At 38.6% G+C, this 19,983-nt stretch overlaps 2 protein-coding genes across 15 annotated transcripts in view; one reads left to right on the top strand and one right to left on the bottom strand.

Annotated features, from left to right (window-relative positions):
- The window catches only part of UNC80 (unc-80 homolog, NALCN channel complex subunit), a 215,099-nt gene that overhangs the window by 165,438 nt on the left and 29,678 nt on the right, over window positions 1-19,983 (bottom strand). For 9 of the 14 annotated variants that reach the window (XM_049106536.1, XM_049106539.1, XM_049106546.1 and 6 more), the window contains exons 8-12: window positions 7,045-7,306; window positions 4,941-5,075; window positions 2,597-2,813; window positions 1,768-1,944; window positions 91-359 (exon numbers count right to left, since the gene is read on the bottom strand). In XM_049106536.1, the coding sequence (XP_048962493.1) occupies window positions 91-359; window positions 1,768-1,944; window positions 2,597-2,813; window positions 4,941-5,075; window positions 7,045-7,306 (1,060 nt within the window). The remainder of the gene's footprint in view (window positions 1-90; window positions 360-1,767; window positions 1,945-2,596; window positions 2,814-4,940; window positions 5,076-7,044; window positions 7,307-19,983) is intronic. The other 5 variants (XM_049106543.1, XM_049106548.1, XM_035711026.2 and 2 more) reach the window with 1 other exon arrangement.
- Window positions 5,675-6,983, top strand: LOC112656787 (putative protein PTGES3L). Its single transcript, XM_025442278.1, has 4 exons — window positions 5,675-5,695; window positions 6,315-6,559; window positions 6,649-6,814; window positions 6,957-6,983. The coding sequence occupies exons 1-4, from the start codon at window positions 5,675-5,677 to the stop codon at window positions 6,981-6,983; spliced, it is 459 nt and encodes a 152-aa protein (XP_025298063.1).

Below are 19,983 nucleotides of genomic sequence, written 5' to 3'. Positions count from 1 at the left end.
ATTGCTAAGAACCTATATGCCTGTTTTTCCCAACATCCTAAAAACTAGATCAAAGAGTCTGTATCTTCCGAGCTTTGATAAGCTTCTTACCGAAAGATCAAGCATGCCATTCTTGTGGACAAAGTTATTGGTCCCATCGATATGTTCTGTGTCCTCTAAGTAGCTGTAGTTTATGCAGGAGTCTGTGAGGCTTCGGGGCAGGTTTGCACAAGCCAGGGGTTCATGTGTCATCTCCGGGATAGGCACCTGGTTGCAGAGCTTCCTCATATGCTCACTGAAAAAGTCTGCGTAGCCTACATTGAACGATGCCAAGGTGGTGTTGAAGGTTGCCACTGTGATAGTGGAGATCTGAGATCTCACTAATAAAAAGAAAGCCATGTATTAGTTCTCCCCATGTCAGCTTGCAACATCGTGCCAGACAGTTACACTCTCATGAGCACAATCACAGCTGAAGCGTCATAGATGTTTGACTTGTAGTCTCAAAGCTATTCTCAATTTCCATGGAATTGCCTCAGAGTGTCAAAAGCCATGTAATATCTGGTAAATAATGAAGGTTATAGGGGATCCCTGGGTGGCTCAGTGGTCTGGCACCTGCCTTTGGCCCAGGGCGTGATCCTGGAGCCCCAGGATCAAGTCCTGCATCGGGCTCCCGGCATGGAGCCTGCTTCTCCCTCTGCCTGTGTCTCTGCCTCTCTCTCTCTCTGTGTCCATCATAAATAAATAAATCTTTAAAAAAAATAATGAAGGTTATAGAAAATGTGGATTCCAACTGGTTTCCTTAAGACCCAGGCTAGTTTGTAACTCTTGTTTAACAGGTGGATTTTACCCAGTGTTAAGTGGCGGATCATACTATCCGGTAGGATCCATGCATGTTCAGGATTTGCTAATGTTTTTAGCATCTAGTTTAGTTGAAGTATTTCCCCCACAAGTTTGTGGCGGAGTAAAATATTTGGTTTTATCTAGGGTATTTAAGCAACAGCAAATGAGGATTTTTTTTCTCCTTTGTTCAAGAGTAATGGAACATAAATTTGTGGTGGTTGGGGCAGGCTGGGTGGCTCAGCAGTTTAGCACTGCCTTCAGCCCAGGGCATGATCTTGGAGACCCGAGATCGAGTCCCACGTCAGGCTCCCTGCATGGAGCATGGAGCCTGCTTCTCCCTCTGTCTCTTTCTCTCTCTCTCTCTCTCTCTCTCTCTCTCCTCTCTGTGTCTCTCATGAACAAATAAATAAAATCTTAAAAAAAAAAAGATATCATCAAATACTTGAAACACACTCTGGGGAGAAGAGGAGTTACATTTCCACTCATTGGTAAAAAGTACAGAATAAGAACCAATTCGGGATTCTACTCAGATACACAGTTTTCTCCACATAAAGCATGGAAGGCACCTCTTTGAAATAGCAGCTGAGAAAAGAAGGGGTAGGCTTGGAAGGCAGTAACTTTCCTCCCACTGAAGGTGGGCAGGCCCTTTAGAGGGACATCCTTCTGGGGACCAAAGTACTGACTATAGCTGTCTTCCAAGCCTCTTCTAGCCCTGTGGGTCTATGACCTTTGGAAAACAAGTATGAGTGGCTTGCCTTGCCTCTGAGAGGTCTGGTGGTTGCAGCATGCAATCAAATAGCTTCTGCTCCTAAAGAAATCCTAAGAATGGCTCACAAGTGAATTTACCAAGCGATATAATACATGAAATGCAAGCTTTCAAAACGTACAAGGAGCCAGCTGACAATGAAAATGAGACATGGAGTAAAAACAGGAAAGAGGAAAAGGCACCTGAACTCCCGCCGGCAGGTGCTGCCTCCGACCCACCTTCCTTGACAGTGTTTTCTCCGTGGCTGTTGGAATGATCTGGGAGGTCGCTCACCAGCGTGTGATGGGAGTGGGAGTGCCTGGCACTCAGGCTCTCCATCTCCGTGGCTGCATCCGAGCTGCCCCGCCGGGTGAATTTCCCTGAGATGGACAAGAACACCACAAGAGGGTCTGAACACGAAAGATTCTCCCCTGAGAGTTCGTCTTTCCAAAGGACAGCAGGTGGAGTAAAGGGACATTAGGTGCATGAGACACAGCCAAGCAGCAGCAATTGGGCTGGTTCTGGGAATGGTCAAGGTCAAGACGACTGAGGAAGCTGCCTGCCATAAGAGCGGCCCCAATCTAAGCCAAATGCCAGAAACCAGAAGTAGAGTCCCAGCTAGCTGTCAGTTTCTGGCTTTAAGCTGGCTTTCTTAAGATGCCATCCAGAAAGAAAGAAAAAAAAAAAAAAAGCCTCTTTTTCTTTTTTTTTTTTACATCTTCCTTTTCCAATATCCAAAGTAAAAGTCTGCCTTTGGATTCACAACGAAAGCTAATGCATAGGACTCTTCCAGGCCATATTTCCACATCTAGAGTACCAAAGAAATAGGGCCATTAACCTGTCTAATTATACAGGGTTCTTCTGTATTTAATTAAATTATCTGCATTCCTTTGGTACTAGATGTAGCATCTGGGCCCACATTTCTTGACTACACTGTTCAAGAAAGATGCAGATTTGCCCTGGAGCCCTAGATCCAGATTTCTAAACAGGTCACTCAAGCTCTGCCCTACTTTGAAAAGTCCTTGTGGTCACCTAAAATGGTGGTTTGCCAGCCTCCTTTCTCAATGCCTCGTCTGTCTTCTCCAAGCCCAGAGAAACTTCCGAAGGAGAATGTGCTTCGCGTGGGGGACACATCCAGATGGTCCTCGTGAAGCAAGAATGGCACTCCCATTCTTCGAGGTCTCCTCTTCCCTGTGTGATGGAATGGGATGGAGCCTTTCCTCTCTCGGTCTTCTTTGCGGCTCTTGAACTGTGAGGATGAGAGGTAAAGGATTAGGCACAGGGCAAAGAAGAAGTGGCATCTTGCCTCCCAAAGGGCTCTGTAATTTGCAACAAAATACAGGAATGTTCTGGGATGCCTGGGTGGCTCAGTGGTTGAGCATCTGCCTTCGGCTCAGGGCATGACCCTGGGTCCTTGGATCGATTCCTGCATCAGGCTCCCTGTGAGGAGCCTGCTTCTGTCTCTGCCAATATCTCTGCCTCTCTCTGTGTGTCTCTCATGAATAAACAAACAAAATCTTTAAAAAATAATACAGGAATGTTCCAGGAAGAAGAAACCCTGAAAGTCACAGAGTATCATCCAATAAAGGTGGGTGAAATTTCCATAATGTGTTTAAAAACTGAAAGAAACAAAGCAAAAGGTAACCTATTCCCTGGGTCTCTCTGCTGGGCTAGGTTGTCCCTGGACCAGTGGCACCAGTATCAACTGGGAAACTATTAGAAGTACAAATTCACAGGTTCAACCCCACACATACTAGATCAGAATCACAGAAGGTAAGGCCTAGCAAGGTATATTTTAATAAGCCCGGTAGGTGATTCCAATACACGCTACAATTTAAGAACCACTGGATTAGAGTATAGGATCCCTGAGTCACCACTTGGACCAGCCAGTATTTTCTGTTCCATTTTTCCAGGATTGAGATCAATTTTTCCAGTTGGACAACTTCAAGTGTTTGCCAGTGTCCATAAGGAGAGTCAAAAAAGACACAGGCATGAATTGGTACAAACTCATTACTCCTATTACTCCTACCAAACAAGTTCAAAATCCAGTATAAATAAGAGTTCAGAATTTCTTGGGAAGCTTTTAAAATATACCAATGTCTGGCCTTGTATTAATTCTGACCTAATTGGTCTGGGTTCGGGACTGGGCACGTGAAATTTTATGGCTCCCCAGAGATCCTCATGTGCCTTCAGTACTGAAAACTTATTCCCCCATGATGAGCAACATTTTTAGAAAAACTACAGCTATTGCCTATCATTGCACTGTCAATGAAGGTAGATATGACTGCTTGCTTAGCAACACTAAGCTCATAGGTAAGTTAATAATATGTTCTATGTCCTTCATGAACACACTTGACTAATTATTTAAAAAAAATAGGAAATGAAGCTACTACACATACATTTCCTAGTTAATTAGCTTCACATACTTAGAAAAAGAGGTGGAATGGTGGGTTCATAAGAGCATGAACTATTTAGCTTGAAGACCCTGGTTTTGAGTTTGGATTCAACCTTTCACAAACTACCAAAATTTCTAAGGCTCAGCTCCTTTCTTTTTTGATAATAATTAACATTTATTGAGTACTTACTAAGTGCCAGGCAAAATAAGGATTTTACATTCATTATCTCACTACTACCTCATAACCTTTTGAGGTAACTGTATAATGTACCAAACTTACAAATAAAAGAATCATTTGGCCAGGATCATGAAAGGTTGAAAAGTGGCAGAGCAAGAATTTGAACCCTGATTAGGTGATTCCCAAGTGTACACTCAACTCCATCTTTAATTTCTTTAGAGCTTTAATGAATGCTTAATTAATGTTTATTGAATGGAAACCTATGCTTTGACATATAACAAGTTGTGTGGGTAGGAAATCTAGTGATCTGCTGTAAGGATTTTCTACTTTATATATTTTTTTGGTTTATTTTGTTGTCTTTAAGCTGGAGATGACTTGCAGAATAAATGTTCCATGATGATCCCATCACTCTGAGAACTTCGGTAAGACTCAGTTTCTTAGGTACAAAATATGGAAAATTAGGATCTCATTGGGTTAAGTGAGAAGCATTTATCTAAAATGCTTGATAAAATAAGATGAACCATACAAATATAGGTAGCCATCAAGTCCACCACAACTACTTCCACCATCACACGACTGAAAGTACCCTATACACATCATCAGGATTGAGCTTGGCAACACTGAGAATGGGAAACAGTCATGCACATAGAGGGATTTGCATAAGGTCATGCTGCAAGCCAGTGTCAGAACTGGGGGCTGACTTCTCTCCTCAAGTTTCCTTTCCCAAACCGTCCCATTCTGCAGCATTACCTCATGTCCTACTGATTACCAAAGTATCAAAGAGCATAAGTGGTTCTACTAACCTTCTTAAAGATGTTCATGCCAAGGTCTGAAGAAAGATCTGGGACTGCAGACCTACGCAAATTGGTCAACGAAACCTTGGAAAAGGCCTCAGGGCTAAGAGATTTTTCCTCCTCATTACACTTCATGGTGAGATCCTTAATAGACAATAAAGGTAGACTTTACAATCAAGGACTTAGGGCTTTATATCCAAAGACTTTTCTTATTGAGATGTCATATTTTTAATAGGGATGTGCCTACTGTTTTGATATTTATGAAGTATTTCACCTGTGTGTCCAGACTCTTAGAATCCATATTCTGCTACTGAAGAGATACATTATATATCAAGTGTAACTCCCATTTGGAGTTTCCAACAGTGGGAACTTAAAGCTCCATATTTGGTAAAGCTAAGAAAATAGGGAGGAGGCAGGTATCTCATTTTCTCTCTTCACTAAAAAATTTTTTTTTTTCTGTTTAATGATTCACCCAAGGAGATTTTTACTTTGGGCAGAATCATCTACTATTAAAAGAAAGTCTCTCTCCCTTTCACTCTAATATTGCTCATGTTTATTTTCAGAATATGTAGACTTTTTCAGACATAGCCAATTCATGCTTAAGTAAACCAAACAACTGGAATACATTGCAAATCACACTTTTTCTCTACATATCCAACACATAGTATTGATGAGAAAGAGGGAAAGAGAAAGGGTCCAAGCTGATATTAGCACATCTGTATTAACAAGTGGTTTTCAGGGGGATGTCATCAAATCAGCATACAGTCAGTTTATTTTTCCAAACATCTATAATAAATAGCAAGACTATTAGCAATAGCAAGACATATCTCTAATTATGATATTGAGGTGCTAAAAAATTTTGAGTCAAGCAAAAGATGTTAAACCATGTTCAGTAAAATGCTAATGTCACACATTTCATGATGTCAGTAATTAACAGTTGTATGTGAGAGCTCTCTATTAACTAGTACTTCAGTTAGCTGGAAGGACCAATTCTCCATTATTCTGGATCAACAGGTCTTAACTCTAGTGTGAGCAAGAGGCATTTCGATACCCTTCTTTAAATGGCAAATTAGATGTTAAAAAGAAGCAAAAGGGTCTAGCAATATAAGAAAGAAGGGAAAGGATAATAGCATCAGAGTAAACCACCAACAAAATAGCACTGGAATAAAGAAATGGATGCATAGGAGAACAAGAGAACCTTCTATGGCCAAAGTTGTGGATTCAAAAGACGATGGACTAGAGTGCCTATTGTGAATCAGACACTGAATGCACTAAGCATTGGAGAAAGAGATGAACAAAGCTTGGGACAAGTCATTCGACTTTCTCCAGAGTACAGATTCCTTGGCTGTAGGGCCATGAGGCAGCTTCTGTGGGTGTCCCCAGGATCTAAAGATAGCAGTCCTTGCCTTGGCCTCCAAACACCACTGGGTAGCGGGAGCCACCACGGCAAGGCAGCATGCCTGGATGTTGTGGTACAACAGGCCCAAGTATGTGTTCATGGAGTTTTGTGTTGAGGACAGCACCGAGGTACACCTGCTCATCAAAGACCTCCATATTGTATTCAGCTGCAAGAATGCCAGTGGAGTGGAGTTGTACAATGAGACTGAATTCTATGCTAAGGTGAACTCCAAGGACTCCCAGGATAAGCACTCTTGTTACTCCACTACTTGCTTTGTGAGGAACTGAAAGGAGAAGGTGGACTCACCAAAGAGGATATCAAGCCAGTGTGGTTGTCTATGGACTTCGATAACTGGAGGGACTGGGAAGAGGAGGATGAGGTGGAGCTGGCTCAGGTGGAATGTTACGCAGAGCTTCTGAGGAAGGTCAACACCAAGAGACCTCCCCCTGGCATGGAGGACCTAGATGATGATTCTGACACGTGGGTATGGCTGCATCAGACAGCAGGACAGGAGAGGAGCAGACTGGTGGGGCTCCTGACTTTCTACCGATTGGCTGTAATCTTTGAGTTTGGGCCACTCATCAGGGCTCTCTTGAGTGTTCGAGCTGTGTGTATATATGTGGTAGAGCAAAAGCCAAAGATGCAGCAGATAGATTATAATAAATCTGTAGGAACTATTAAAAAAAAAAAGACAATGGACGGAGTTTCTCTTACTTGGGTTTTGTGGGTGTTCACTAGTGAGGGAGCTGCTGCCACCATTGAGCTGCTCCTGGGTCTGGGCAGGAGAGGAATATCTGGCTCTGGGGGCTTTTCAGGCTTCTCTTCCAACATGTGCCGCAGTCTTTGCAGATAGTACATCAGAGACCACTGAGTGCCTTCCTCAGACCAATGGGGCTGCAGTAGGCAGCGAAGAACAGCAACATCAAAGTAGGTGGCATAGCGGGACCTTTGGCATGGAGGTATCACAAGAGAGGCTCTGTTTCCAATGACAGAAAGAAGATGATTATATTGGCAATCAAACATTCCAAGGGGTGACATAACATGGCTTATAGCTCTGCTTTTCTCATTTGTTTACTTATTCCTCCACTTATTTTTTGTCTAGTTTACTCTTCTACCCTCCCAACTGGTCTCACTCATTTCACTTTTGCTAGATGCTTCCTGGAAGCAGAAAGGTTAAAAAGAATTTTGAAGGATAGGTAGGAATTAGCTAGGCAAAGCTGAGGATGGGGCAGGAGGATACATCAGCATTTCAGTCAGAAGAGAAACCATGCCTACACTAAAGTGGAGTAAAAAATCATGAGTTTTGGGTAGGTGGGGGAGAGTAAGCAATTAGTTGGTATTAGTTGGTGAGTAACTTGGGTGGGAATGATGAGGAGTGTCTAGGGAAATAGATGAGGTTCAGATTACGATGTTCCTTTTATATAATCAGGCTTTTTTTTTTACCTTGATAGAAATGGAAGTATTTGTGTACTTTATTGGCTATTTTAATCTATTATTGGTGATAATAGTATGTAAAAGAATCAAGGGAAATTGCAAAGTACTAAATGAGTAAAGGTTATGAAGAAAATTTTCAAAATTTTGAAATCATTTTGAAAATTCTATAGCTGTATATTCATATAAAATAGCAAAGCTAATTTAAAAAATCTCAAGGTTCTGAAATTCTATTATTCAATTTAAATACATGGTAACAGTCATTTGGTGTTCAACTTAATTTCACTACAAAATAAGTTTATACAATTACACAGTATAATACATAATTGTAGATGTCCCAGGGGATGTGAAGATACATAAGCTTAACTTCTGCAGCATGGATATTTTTTTCTAGCACCACACACAGCTTTCTCTGCTCAGCTTCCATAATGTCCAGTAGCCAGCAGCACCCAGCGGCCAGCAGTTTCCCTGGCACTTTCTTTTGGAGGCTTTTTAGCAGAGCACCCCTACTAAGACATCTCCCCATGAATAGCATTCTCTAACAACCTAGAGGGTTGGATTTCTGACAAGTTCCAAAGAGTAGATTTCCAGGAGGAAATTCCCAGGAGGTTCCCCTGTGCAGCACCACAGTGACTTCTCTGCAATCTCCATAGAGTCCTAACTTTGCCCTCTCCAACAGGGTCATAATCTCAATCCTGGGAAGAACGGGATCTCTCCTGGGTGTTTCGTATGACTCTGAAAGTTGGTGATTGCTCCATTATATTTGCGATTCCTATATCCTTTAGAATTCTCTTAACTTCTTATGAGCCACTCCCTCTCTACTCTAATACTCTAGTCCTGTCATACTTAATAATTCTCTATATTAAACTTTCCCTGTTCAAGTACTGTTTAGTTTCTCTCTCCTGATTGAACCAATCCTGATACATCTAGAAGCTGTGTTTCAGCCACATTGGCTTTCTTACTACTCTTGATTACATCAAACTTACGCTGGCTTCAGAGCTCTTCTTCTACATGGAAATTTCTACCCTGGATGCCTTGGTTTTATCTAGGCTCTGTTCCAATGTCATCCCCTCAAGAGAGATCTTCCTCAACCACTGTGTAGAGTGGCCTCTGTCTGCCACTACCCCCATCTCTTCACCCTGTTCCAATTTTCTTCATAGCATGTAGCATAACTTATTATACTGTTTACTTGATTAGTGCCTATCTTCATTTATTTGAATGAATTAATAAATTTCAGAACTCAAGACAAAAATGGAGAAATCAAAGGCTTTTTTTTTTTACATATAAGCAATATGTTCATTTTGACAACAGAAGAAAAAAAGAGCTCAATAGAAGTAACAATAGGTAAATGCCATGGGTTCATGGCAAGATGATGAGGAACAAAATTGACAACTTACTATGTTCAAATGTAAATAACATTTGGCCCAATAAGCTGAAGATAAACATCTATTCCAAAATGTAGGGGAAAGAAATGTTAATTTAACACAACTGGTATCAGCAATATGTAGGAAATATCTAACTTTCAATGTAGATTTGACCATTGTTCTATATGACTTTAAAAAATGACTACTATCAGGGTAAACTAGGAAAGACTGTATAGGCACTAAACAGGTTAGCCTTAAACATCACCCTCCTACTAAAACAGAATAATACAGGAAGTTGGGGGTACTTGGGGACCACCACAAACAATATGGTAAAACACTTTTTAAGAAAATCTTAATAAACAACCTTTATTTATTTATTTATTTATTTATTTATTTATTTATTTAGGAGAGGATAGAGTTGGGTGGCGATAGGTAGAGGGAGTGGGAGAAGCAGACTTCTCTGCTTAGATCCCAGGGTTGATCCCAGGACCCTGAGATCATGACCTGAGGTGCAGTCAAACAGCTGAGCCACCCAGTTGCCCCACAGGAGAGAATCTTAAGGAGGTTCTGCACTGGGCTTGATCTCACAACCCTGACATCATTATCTGAGCCAAAATCAGGAGTTGGATGTGTAACCGACTGAGCCACCTAGGTGCCCCAAACTGTTATTAGGATACATTCTCAATATTTTAAAGATTTTCATCCTTCCCTCAGTAATCTATAAGCTTAATGTAATTTTCTTTTGTGTTCTGAACCCAATGTCAACATGTATATTTGTTGGCGGGGGAGGGGTGTTCCACACCACAACCAATTTTCTGGATACCAACTGGGTCCATTCTGTCAACTAAATTCTGACACCTGTCTACCCAGAGACAGCATCAGATTCCACAGGTTAAGGGTTCAGTCCTGCAAGCCTGCTCTCTCTCCTACTTCAGACACCAGTCATAAGCCCAGGTTCTCACCTATGCTTCCAATCAACTGGCCACAGATGGAGATTCCCATGACCTACCCTTCCCCCTACCCCTGAAATTCAGATTCCAATTGCAAGTCCAGGTTGTTACCTGTACTTCTTACTGTCAGGTTTTAAGTCAGAAGTTCCCATGATCCCCTCCTTGGATTCAATTAATTTTCTAGAGTGGCTCACAGAACTCAGCAAACCGGTTTACTCACTAGATTACTGATGTATTATAAAAAAAAAAATACAACTCAGGAACAGCCAGGCAGAGGAGACACTTAGGGCAAGGTATGGGGAAGGGGCATGGACTTCCATGCCTTCTCTGGGGGCACTACTCTCCTAGCACCTCCTCATGTTCACCAGCCCAGAAGCTCTCTGAACCCCGCCCTCTTTGGCATTTTTTGGAAGCTTCATTACACAGACATATTTGACTAAATCATTAGCCACTGGCAATTGATTCAAATTCCAGCCCTTCCTGGAGATCAGGGGGCCTGACTAAAAGTTTCAATCACATGGTTGGTTCTCCTAGCAGCCTTCCCCTAGTCATAAGTGTAGTCCAAATGTCACCTCAATAACAACAAAAGACACCTTTGTTGCTTTCATCATTCAGGAAATTCTAAGGGTTTTAGGAGCTCAGTGACAGAAACAGGGACTAAAGCCAAGCATATATTTCTTATTATAAATCATAGCGTCACAAATTCTGAACAAAATTCCAAATGGATTTATCTTTTATAAATCAATGAGACTATTCTGAAGTTTAACTGGATGAAAGAATAAAACTTTGAGTGTAATCAGGAAATATTTAAAAGGAAGTATAAAGAATGTAAGTTGTCAGATACTAACGTGTGTTTTACAACAATATTTGGCCAAGTAGTGTTAATTTAGGAATAGATAAGAGTTCAGTGGTATACAACATGGAGCTACAAAAGATTCAAATATTTATAAGAATCCAATATGTCAAAAAGGTCTTGCATTAAATTAATGCAAAGGATAAACAAATAAATAATATTGTCATAATGGACTTATTCAGAAAAACATAATTTAGCCTATCTTAAATTGGCATTTTTTAAAAAATCAAGACAGATTATGATTTAAATGTAAAAATATAAAAACATGAGTACTAGGAAAATATTTTGGCTATTTTTTTATAATCATGGAGTAGAGAAGAACTTAGTAAGAATGTAATAGACCCAAATTTAAAATAACACAAATGCCCATTCCACCAACAGGTAAATGTATAAATAAACTGTGTATGTGCATGTAATGGACCAAGGTCAGAGCTATTGGTACACTCAGTAATTATGCAGAATAAAAGAAGTCAGATAAAAAAAGACCATTTTCATTCATATGAAATTCTAGATTGCAAACCATCTCTAGTGACAGAAAGCAGATCAGCACTACTTGGCCAAATATTATTGTAATCCTTAGTAATTTTTCGCCTCCTCATCCCATTCTTCGTCCATCCTCAGGCATCACAAGAAAACTTCTACAGGGTAGTGGATATGTTCATCACCCATTGTTGGGATAACAATATCTAATAAAAGAGTTGCAGTCAAAAGTTCTTGTGCTGTTCAAAAGGACGGTTGAGAGCTTATTGAATTATGACTTTCATTAATCAAATATCTGTGTTAAACTTTCAATGATAACCATATCCTTCCAAGAGAAGGAAAATGGGATTTAGAGAAAACTCAATGAATAAGAGAGAAAAGAAACACATAAAGAGCAAAGTAAATAAAAAGCACAAAATAAGATGGATAATACAAACCCAAAATAGCAGTTATCAAAATAAATATTGAATATGCTCACAAATAAAAGACAAAAATTGTGACATTAGATTTAAAAAACAAAGCTTAGCCACATGTTAATTACAAAAGAAAATGATAAAATTGGGAAGGGAGAGAATGGTACAGAATGCAGATCTAACTAAAACAAAGTTGGTGCAGCAATGATGAAAGTAGACTTTGATGTTAAAATATTATTAGATATAAAGATGGTCACTACAAAGTTAAGTAAAAAAAAAAAATTAGCCAGGAAGCTGTGCTAACTTAACAAGTATATACCTGATAACAAAATTTCCAAATGCTTCAAGAGACTTGTAAGGGGAAAACAGACAAATAATAACAGTATTTGTTATTTTTAACACACATTTTCCAACAAATAATAGATCAAGCATATTACGATTAGTAAGAATATAAGACATTTGAATATACATTTAATATTTTTTCCTGCACTTGGAACCAAGTCAAGTTTCAAAAGAAACTGAAGATTCGACATTTCATGTAAGCCTCATCCTCTAACCACAGTGGAATCCCAATAGAAATCAATAGCAAAAGAGAAAAAGAAAGAAAGAAAGAAAGAAAAGAAAGAAAGAAAGAAAGATAAGGAAGGAAGGAAGGAAAAAGAAAAGAAAAGAAAAGAAAAGGAGAAAGAAAGAAAGAAAGAAAGAAAGAAAGAAAGAAAGAAAGAAAGAAAGAAAGAAAGGAAAGGAAAGGAAAGGAAAGGAAAGGAAAGGAAAGGAAAGGAAAGGAAAGGAAAGGAAAGGGAGGGAAGAGAGGAGGGAAGAGAGGAGGGAGGAAGGAAGGAAACTCTAATGGGTTAGTAATTTAGAAACATACTTCATAACTCATGATTTAATAAAAAATTATAATGAGAATTTTTAATATATTACACAGGATGATAATGATCCCATATATAAAAACTTGTGAGATACAGCTCATCTGGAATTAGCTCATCTGGAATTTTAATTAGCTTTAAAAAATGCTTCTAACGAGATAAAGGACATAAAAATAATGAGAGAAGCATCTACATTAAAAAAAGTTGAGAAAAAGTTTAAACAGGTTAAAAAGAGTAAGTAAAACCATGAATAGCAGAAAAAAAAAGGAATATAAGATAGGAGCATGTTCGGCAAAATATAAAACAAAGGTAGACAGGATTAACAAAACCAAATGTTGTTTCTTTAATAAAACTAATAAAAATTCATCAAGAAATACAGTAAAGGTGGGATCACAATACTATCACTGAGAATGCAGACATGTCCAGATACAGTGATGAATTTAGAAAAAGGGGAGACATTATGAACATTGTGATCAAAAATGTAAATACCTAGATAAACACATTTCTCCAACCAAACTTTAGACCCACAATCTTTCAAAACTGAATTGTGGGAAATAAAATTTAAAAAATTCATCAAGCCCAGAAGGTTTACAGCCAAATTCCATTAATCATCAGGGAAACTGGGATCTCCAGTTTCATACAAATTTTTCCAAAGACAGAAAAAAGAAGAAAACATTCTTTTCATGAGGCCAGGATAACTCCACTACTGAAACAAGACAAGTACAGCAGAGGAAAGGAAAATCAAAAGCTATTCTCATTTATGAATATTGATGTAAAAAATATATAAAATATTAAACTATATTCAGCAATGTACAAATTGAGCTTTTTCCTAGGAATTTAAGCATGATTTATTATTAGAAAATCTAGTATAGTAATTCACGACCTAAAAAGATTATAAGAGAACATACCCACATGATTTTCTTAATAGATGTCTTTTATAAAATTTATCATTAGTTTATTAAAGTCAGTAATAAAAATTAGAAAAGTGCTAAAAAAAAGAGCTGTAATAATAAGATTTTGGTACAGAATCAGGCAGAGTGATGTGCCACTGAAGAGCCCAAAATAAACCCTCACATACGTGCAAATCTGACAGTCAATAGAAATTAAGTTACAAATCTGCAGGAAAATAAATATTTAAGAAATGGTGAGGGAAAAATTAGTGATTTATGTGGGAAAAAAACACTTCTATTTCATACTGTCATATTTTTAAAAAGCCCACCTGAGATTGACAGAAGACACTGGAAAGCAAAACAGAAGAAACAAAAAAAATATTTATGACCTAGGGTACAAAAGGATTTCTAAAGAAGATAATAATCCAAACTACTTTCAATAAGTATTGGTAAATTTGACTCTATTCACATTTAAAATTTCTATTAAAAAATGAAGTGAGGGGCACCTGCCTGACTCACTCAGCTGAGCATCTGCCTTCAGCTCAGATCATGACCCCAGGGTCCTGGGAAGGAGCCCTACATCAGTATCCGCATCCAGCTCCCTGCTCAGTGAGGAGTCTGCTTCTCCCTCCCCTCCTCCTGCTGTGTTCTCTTTCTTTCTCAAAAGAATAAATAAAATCTTTTAAAAAATAAAGTGAAAATTTACAAAGTATAAAAGATAACTGCTATGTATTTAGCCTACCAAGAATTACTATTCTCGCTAATAAAGAATGCTGATAAATCAGGAAGGAAAAAACAAACAGCTCAAATGTATTAAGGTATGGAAGGAAATTTCACCTAAGGAAAACCTAAAGACAGACGAAAGAGAGAGGTACTCCACTCCATTAATTGTCAGGGAAATGTGGACTTAAGCCACAATCACAATCCATCAGATTTGTGAGAATATAGAAGCCTAAAGATGGGAAATATTGCTGAGGGTGTGACTACCCAGGAATACTCATCACTGCTCGTAAACACAGAGTACAAGTAGGTGTTATCTAGTAGACTTTAAATTGTCCTTATCTTATGATCCAGAAATTCCATTCCTGAGGGAAACTCTATCTTAGAGAAACTCTTGCCCATGTACACAAGGGGACGTTTACAAGGGTGTTTATAGCATCAATTTTGTTTTAATAAAAAAACTAGAAAACAATTTTTTATTAAAAAGTCAGTCAGGGGCAACCCAGGTGGCTCAGCAGTTTAGCGCTGACTTCAGCCCAAGGCCTGATCCTGGAGACCCGGGATCGAGTCCCACGTCCGGCTCCCTGCATGGAGCCTGCTTCTCCCTCTGCCTGTGTTTCTGCCTCTCTTTCTCTATGTGTGTGTCTCTCATGAATAAATAAATAAAATCCTTTAAAAAAAAAAGGTGAAAGGAGGGATCCCTGGGTGGCGCAGCGGTTTGGCGCCTGCCTTTGGCCCAGGGCGCGATCTTGGAGTCCCGGGATCGAATCCCACGTCGGGCTCCCGGTGCATGGAGCCTGCTTCTCCCTCTGCCTGTGTCTCTGCCTCTCTCTCTCTCTCTCTGTGACTATCATAAACAAATAAAAATTAAAAAAAAAAAGGTGAAAGGAGAAGGAGCAAATAAATAAATGTTGGCATGTAATTGGGAAATATTACTTATGTGTTATATGATGCAACAGGCTAGGGTGCTTATTGTGTTCTATGTTATCAGCATGATTATTGTACTCACTTGTGAAAAGACATAAAACTGAACACTTAGGTGTTGTATACTTTTCTGTATTTCTGTAGAGGTCATTAGCTAAGATCTTGGGTTTTATCAGTATGGACTAAAAATCTTCTATTCATATATACATAAAATAGATCTATATAAAGTACATCTCTATATGAACTATATATAACATTCTATATTATATATCATATATACATGTATATAACATCATACATTTATATATGACATAAATATATGATGTATAATTGTAATACTTATATGTTAAATATGTATATATGTATGATTAGATATCTACGTTTTTTGCACAAATTAGTCTCATTACCCCCAAGATGATGTGCTCTGCTGGTCTTTTCAAAGTATTCTATTGTCGAACTTTCATTATGTAATCATTTTAATAAAAAGGCTGAGTCTCAAGAATTTTATTAGTTGCCAAGTTTTCACAAGAAGCATATGGGCTAGATTGAAGATTCAGTGCCCATCCCAGGCAGGAAATCTTTTACTCTCATTTGGCTTCAGCCCCCACTTCCAGACCCATAACCCCTCTATCCTTATTTACCTCCCTGCCCTGGAAGTTTGATCTGCAGAGACTCTACCAACAGCTCCCCTGCCTCTGGTCCCTGACTGAATGTGGCAAACAGAAGCTCTCCCAGGAGTCTGGTGGCAGGATACTGTGTCTTCTTCCCCTAGACTCCTTCCTTCCAGAGGTTGCCTAGGGCTGGCACTGTGACCTTACGCTGACCTAGGCCATCAGTGGTCACAGGTCTTGTTAGTTACTTGCTCCATAGACTCCTCCACAACTGCTCCCTCCCGTTGCCCCTTCCGGGCCCAGAGCTGGTCCTCATCCTGGAGTAGAGCCACTGGGGTACCGACACTGACTTAAGGCTTCCCTATACCCTGCCCAAACCTTTGCTAATAACTACTGTTTTCATCCCGTCTCAGATTGACCAGTGTGCCAGTTGTCTCTTCCTGAGATGACAGGAGGAAATTGTCTGAGTACATCCTTAAGCTCAGTTTGAGGGAAAGAAATAATCTTGATTCTCATTTCTACCATTTTCTGAAGAGGCTTTCACTACTCTTCCTGCCCCCTCTCACCTCCATTTCTCTTTCTTAAAAAAGCATGGGCTAACCCACTTCTTTCAGCCTGTTGTTATACCTAGAATAACAGGATCTTCTCCCTAATGCTATAGTCTTGGATTTATTAAAAAAAAAAAAAAAAAAAAAACAAGGACAAAGTATGAGGTTGGCTGGCAACCAGCTGGGTAATTTTAGGTCCTCCAAGTATTTGTGACAATCCTTGGACTTACTATAAGAGCCTGTGAAAACTATTGTTTTCTTGGCTGGGCTACTGTGATTAAGGGAGTTATTAGTAGTTCAACAGAATTATTTTTCTCCCATTGGACTAGCTATCTTTACCCTTTACTTCCTGCCCCATACCTCAGTGTCCCCAGATGTTTCCAGTTTGTAAATTAGATTAGGGAGTTCCATAAATTATTTCAAGTCCCGAGAGCAGCGTTCCACATAATGAGATGCCAGTAGACAACTTCTTTGAGAATCCCAAGTGGAGAGGGAGAAAAGAGTTTGTTAAAAATGCACATCCCCAGGTCCTACACCAGATTCACTAAACCAGAATTGCTGGGGATAGAGCCCAGGAATCTTTATCTTAGACAGTATCTCCAGGTAATTCTTAAACACTCTTAATAAGATTGGAAGGCAATTGCCCTAGAGAAACATGTAATGCATGACTTTTGTACTTTTAGGCCAACATCCAAAACAATTCCTATACGGAAACACTAACTGAAGGATATATTGATGGTTTTGTCCCTAAGGCTATCAAAGGACTAAATTTATGTCATTCTCTACATACAAAATGTGTTTGATGGAAGTAATTACTAACTGCACAGTTGTGTCCCCTGGTCATTAACTACTCTCTGACTACTCTCTACTCCAAAAATGGACTGCACAAAGCAAGACTCCACCAACTTAAGGCTCTGATCAGAGACTAAAAATGAGTTTTGAAGTTAATAAAAATGTGTTAAGTAAATTCACATTTAAAGTGCTTGCTATTGAAAGAGACTCCATTTGAAACAACAACAAGTTGAGGAGCACTCTGTAGCAAATATTTATAACCCAAATTACCTTCATTTTAGGTGTTATTCAAGGATGAGTTTATTTTTCTTAAAGTGTGAGCTATCCTGGAGTGAGTAGTCAATAAAAATCATCAATAAATGTTTAATTTCATTTAGGACAGCATTATCAGAGAATCAACTTGTCACTAAACCAGTAAAAGTCATTTTAATTAACAATCTAATTAACATGTGGGAGAAAAATTTACATAACTGGAAAAAGATGGTGTGGGGGTTACTTTTGTGTGATGTGATAGAAATGCTCTTATTAACTAATATTCTACTACTCTGTAAGTCATTTTGTAGAAAAAATGAAAATTTTATGAAAGTATGAATACAACTCATATTCTAAATGACATATGTAAAAAAATTAAAAGAAGTATACATACAAAAAATTAATGATGTTTAATCTTCCTGATGAGCTAATTGATGATTTTTACTTTATTTTTTTATTATTTTTTTTATTTTTACTTTAAAAAATATTTTATACCTTTAACATTTTTCTATAATTAGCATATACTTATTTTATATGCATAAAATAAATAATGCATTACGACAAATTTTTTGACTGTCAAAAAAGCTAAGAATTTCTTTAATATATATATTTTCCATCCAGCTATGGCTTCAGGAAACCAAATTATTATTAATTAGGGTTGGGGGATGCTGGTAGAGAGCATCCAAGGCAGAAAAACACTCTGGAAATAATAATCTGTGGAGGAAGAGAACTGTGGAAATCAGTTTTGACCCTACACAGTATTTAACAAAGCAGAAATTAAGTCTGTGCATATGGTAATTGAAGATGAAATCTCACATTAATTTTAAAACCTAGCTACCTGCTCACTGATTGCAGAGTTCAGGGAACAGAGATGTTCTGTTCAGTCAAGGTCAGGGCAAAAGAGATGATAAATTGTATTTGTTTGATATCAGCAGACAGCTTTTGTTTCTAAGATATCTGCATAGCTTTGTTATTAAAGTTCTCTTCATTTCTGATTAATACATGAACTCTTCCAACAAAGACACATTAACATTAGCATTTTCCGAAAGGTCTACCTTGTGCATCATTCCCATGGTAACCAGCCACTGCAGCTAGGCAGAGAGAAGATCTAATTCATTCTTCTAAAGTGCCACTGATTCATGTCTAATTCACATATGTGGGTGTGCCGTGGGTGACTGTGTGTATGTATGTGTCAAGAAATGCATATGTATATAGATGTTTGAGTGTGGTAATCTCAAGAGAATGGAAAAAACAATATCCATCCACAAACAAGAAACCCTGAACCTTGCAGTTTGTCAAAGAAATATTACATGCCATTTATATTTGCAAATTTCCAGTGCATACTCTAAGAAAAATTATGTAAGAAATATAAGCTTCAGGATATTTTATGACCTCAAGATTTCACCCTGATATTGTTTTTAATAACTCAAAGTCAGGCCAAAATATAGTAGTTGAGGTAGAATTTACTACACTTAAACTTTTTGGATTTAGTGTAGAACAGAATTAGTTAAGGAGGAATACGAGAATATTTAATAATTGATTGAAGAAAAATGTACAGATATAGTCATAATAATTATATACCAAATGATGGTGACAGCATCATCATTACTGTTTGTTGTGGCCAGCCTCAAAAATAGGCTCCAATTATCCCTGTTTCTTGGTATGCACACCCTCATGTGGTCCCTTTCTATACCAGCATTAGTATGACCCATAGCATATAGCAGAAGTGATGGCTTGTCAACTTTAGAGATAGATTTAAAGACACCAAAGCATTGACCTTGGGTGCCCCCTCTCTTTATGGGATACTTTCCTTTGGGGAAGCCAGCTGTCAGGTCATGAGCAGCCCTATGGAGAGACTCAGGTGGTGAAGAACTGAAGCTTCTAGTCAACAGTCACCTGAGTGATCTTGAAAGCAGAGTCTCACACCCAGTCAAATCTCCGGATGACTGCAGCCCTGGCCAACATCTTGACAAACCCTGAGGCACAACCACTTAGGTGAGCTGTTTCTGGATTCATGAACTGCAGAAACTATGTCAGATAATAAATGTCTTCTGTTTTAAGCTGTTAAGAAATTTGGGTAACTTGTTTTATAGCAATTGATACCTAATACAGATTTTCACACCAAGATAACGTCCTAAATTTGGAGAATGGTTTTGGAATCAGGTAGTAGGTAGAGGCTGTAAAGACTTTGAAGAGTGTGCTAAAAAATGAAAGCATAGGGGCGCCTGGGTAGTGTAGCCAGTAAAGTGTCCAACTCTTGGTTTCAGCTCAGGTCATGATCTCAGGGTTCTGAGATCAAGCCCCACAACAGACTCTGTGCCCTTGCACAAATTACGAATAGAAATCCTAAACTTTAAGGAGGCTACTGGTAAGTGTTGAACGTATCTTCTGTTATCTTCCTGGTGCTTACAAGAGATTGAAAGGTAAGATATATAACCTAATTGAAGAACTGCTAAAGGCTAATGAGCTGCAACTTGATGATTTTAAAAACTATCCGCCTCTCCAGATAGAAAATAATGTTAAAATTAAGAAATGGCTTCCTGAGCAAACATC

Source organism: Canis lupus, chromosome 37 (genome assembly GCF_003254725.2).
Source record: "Canis lupus dingo isolate Sandy chromosome 37, ASM325472v2, whole genome shotgun sequence".
NCBI classification, from domain to species: domain Eukaryota; kingdom Metazoa; phylum Chordata; class Mammalia; order Carnivora; family Canidae; genus Canis; species Canis lupus.
The sequence above is the reverse complement of the archived record's forward strand: the minus strand, read 5'-3'. Positions and strand labels throughout refer to the sequence as shown.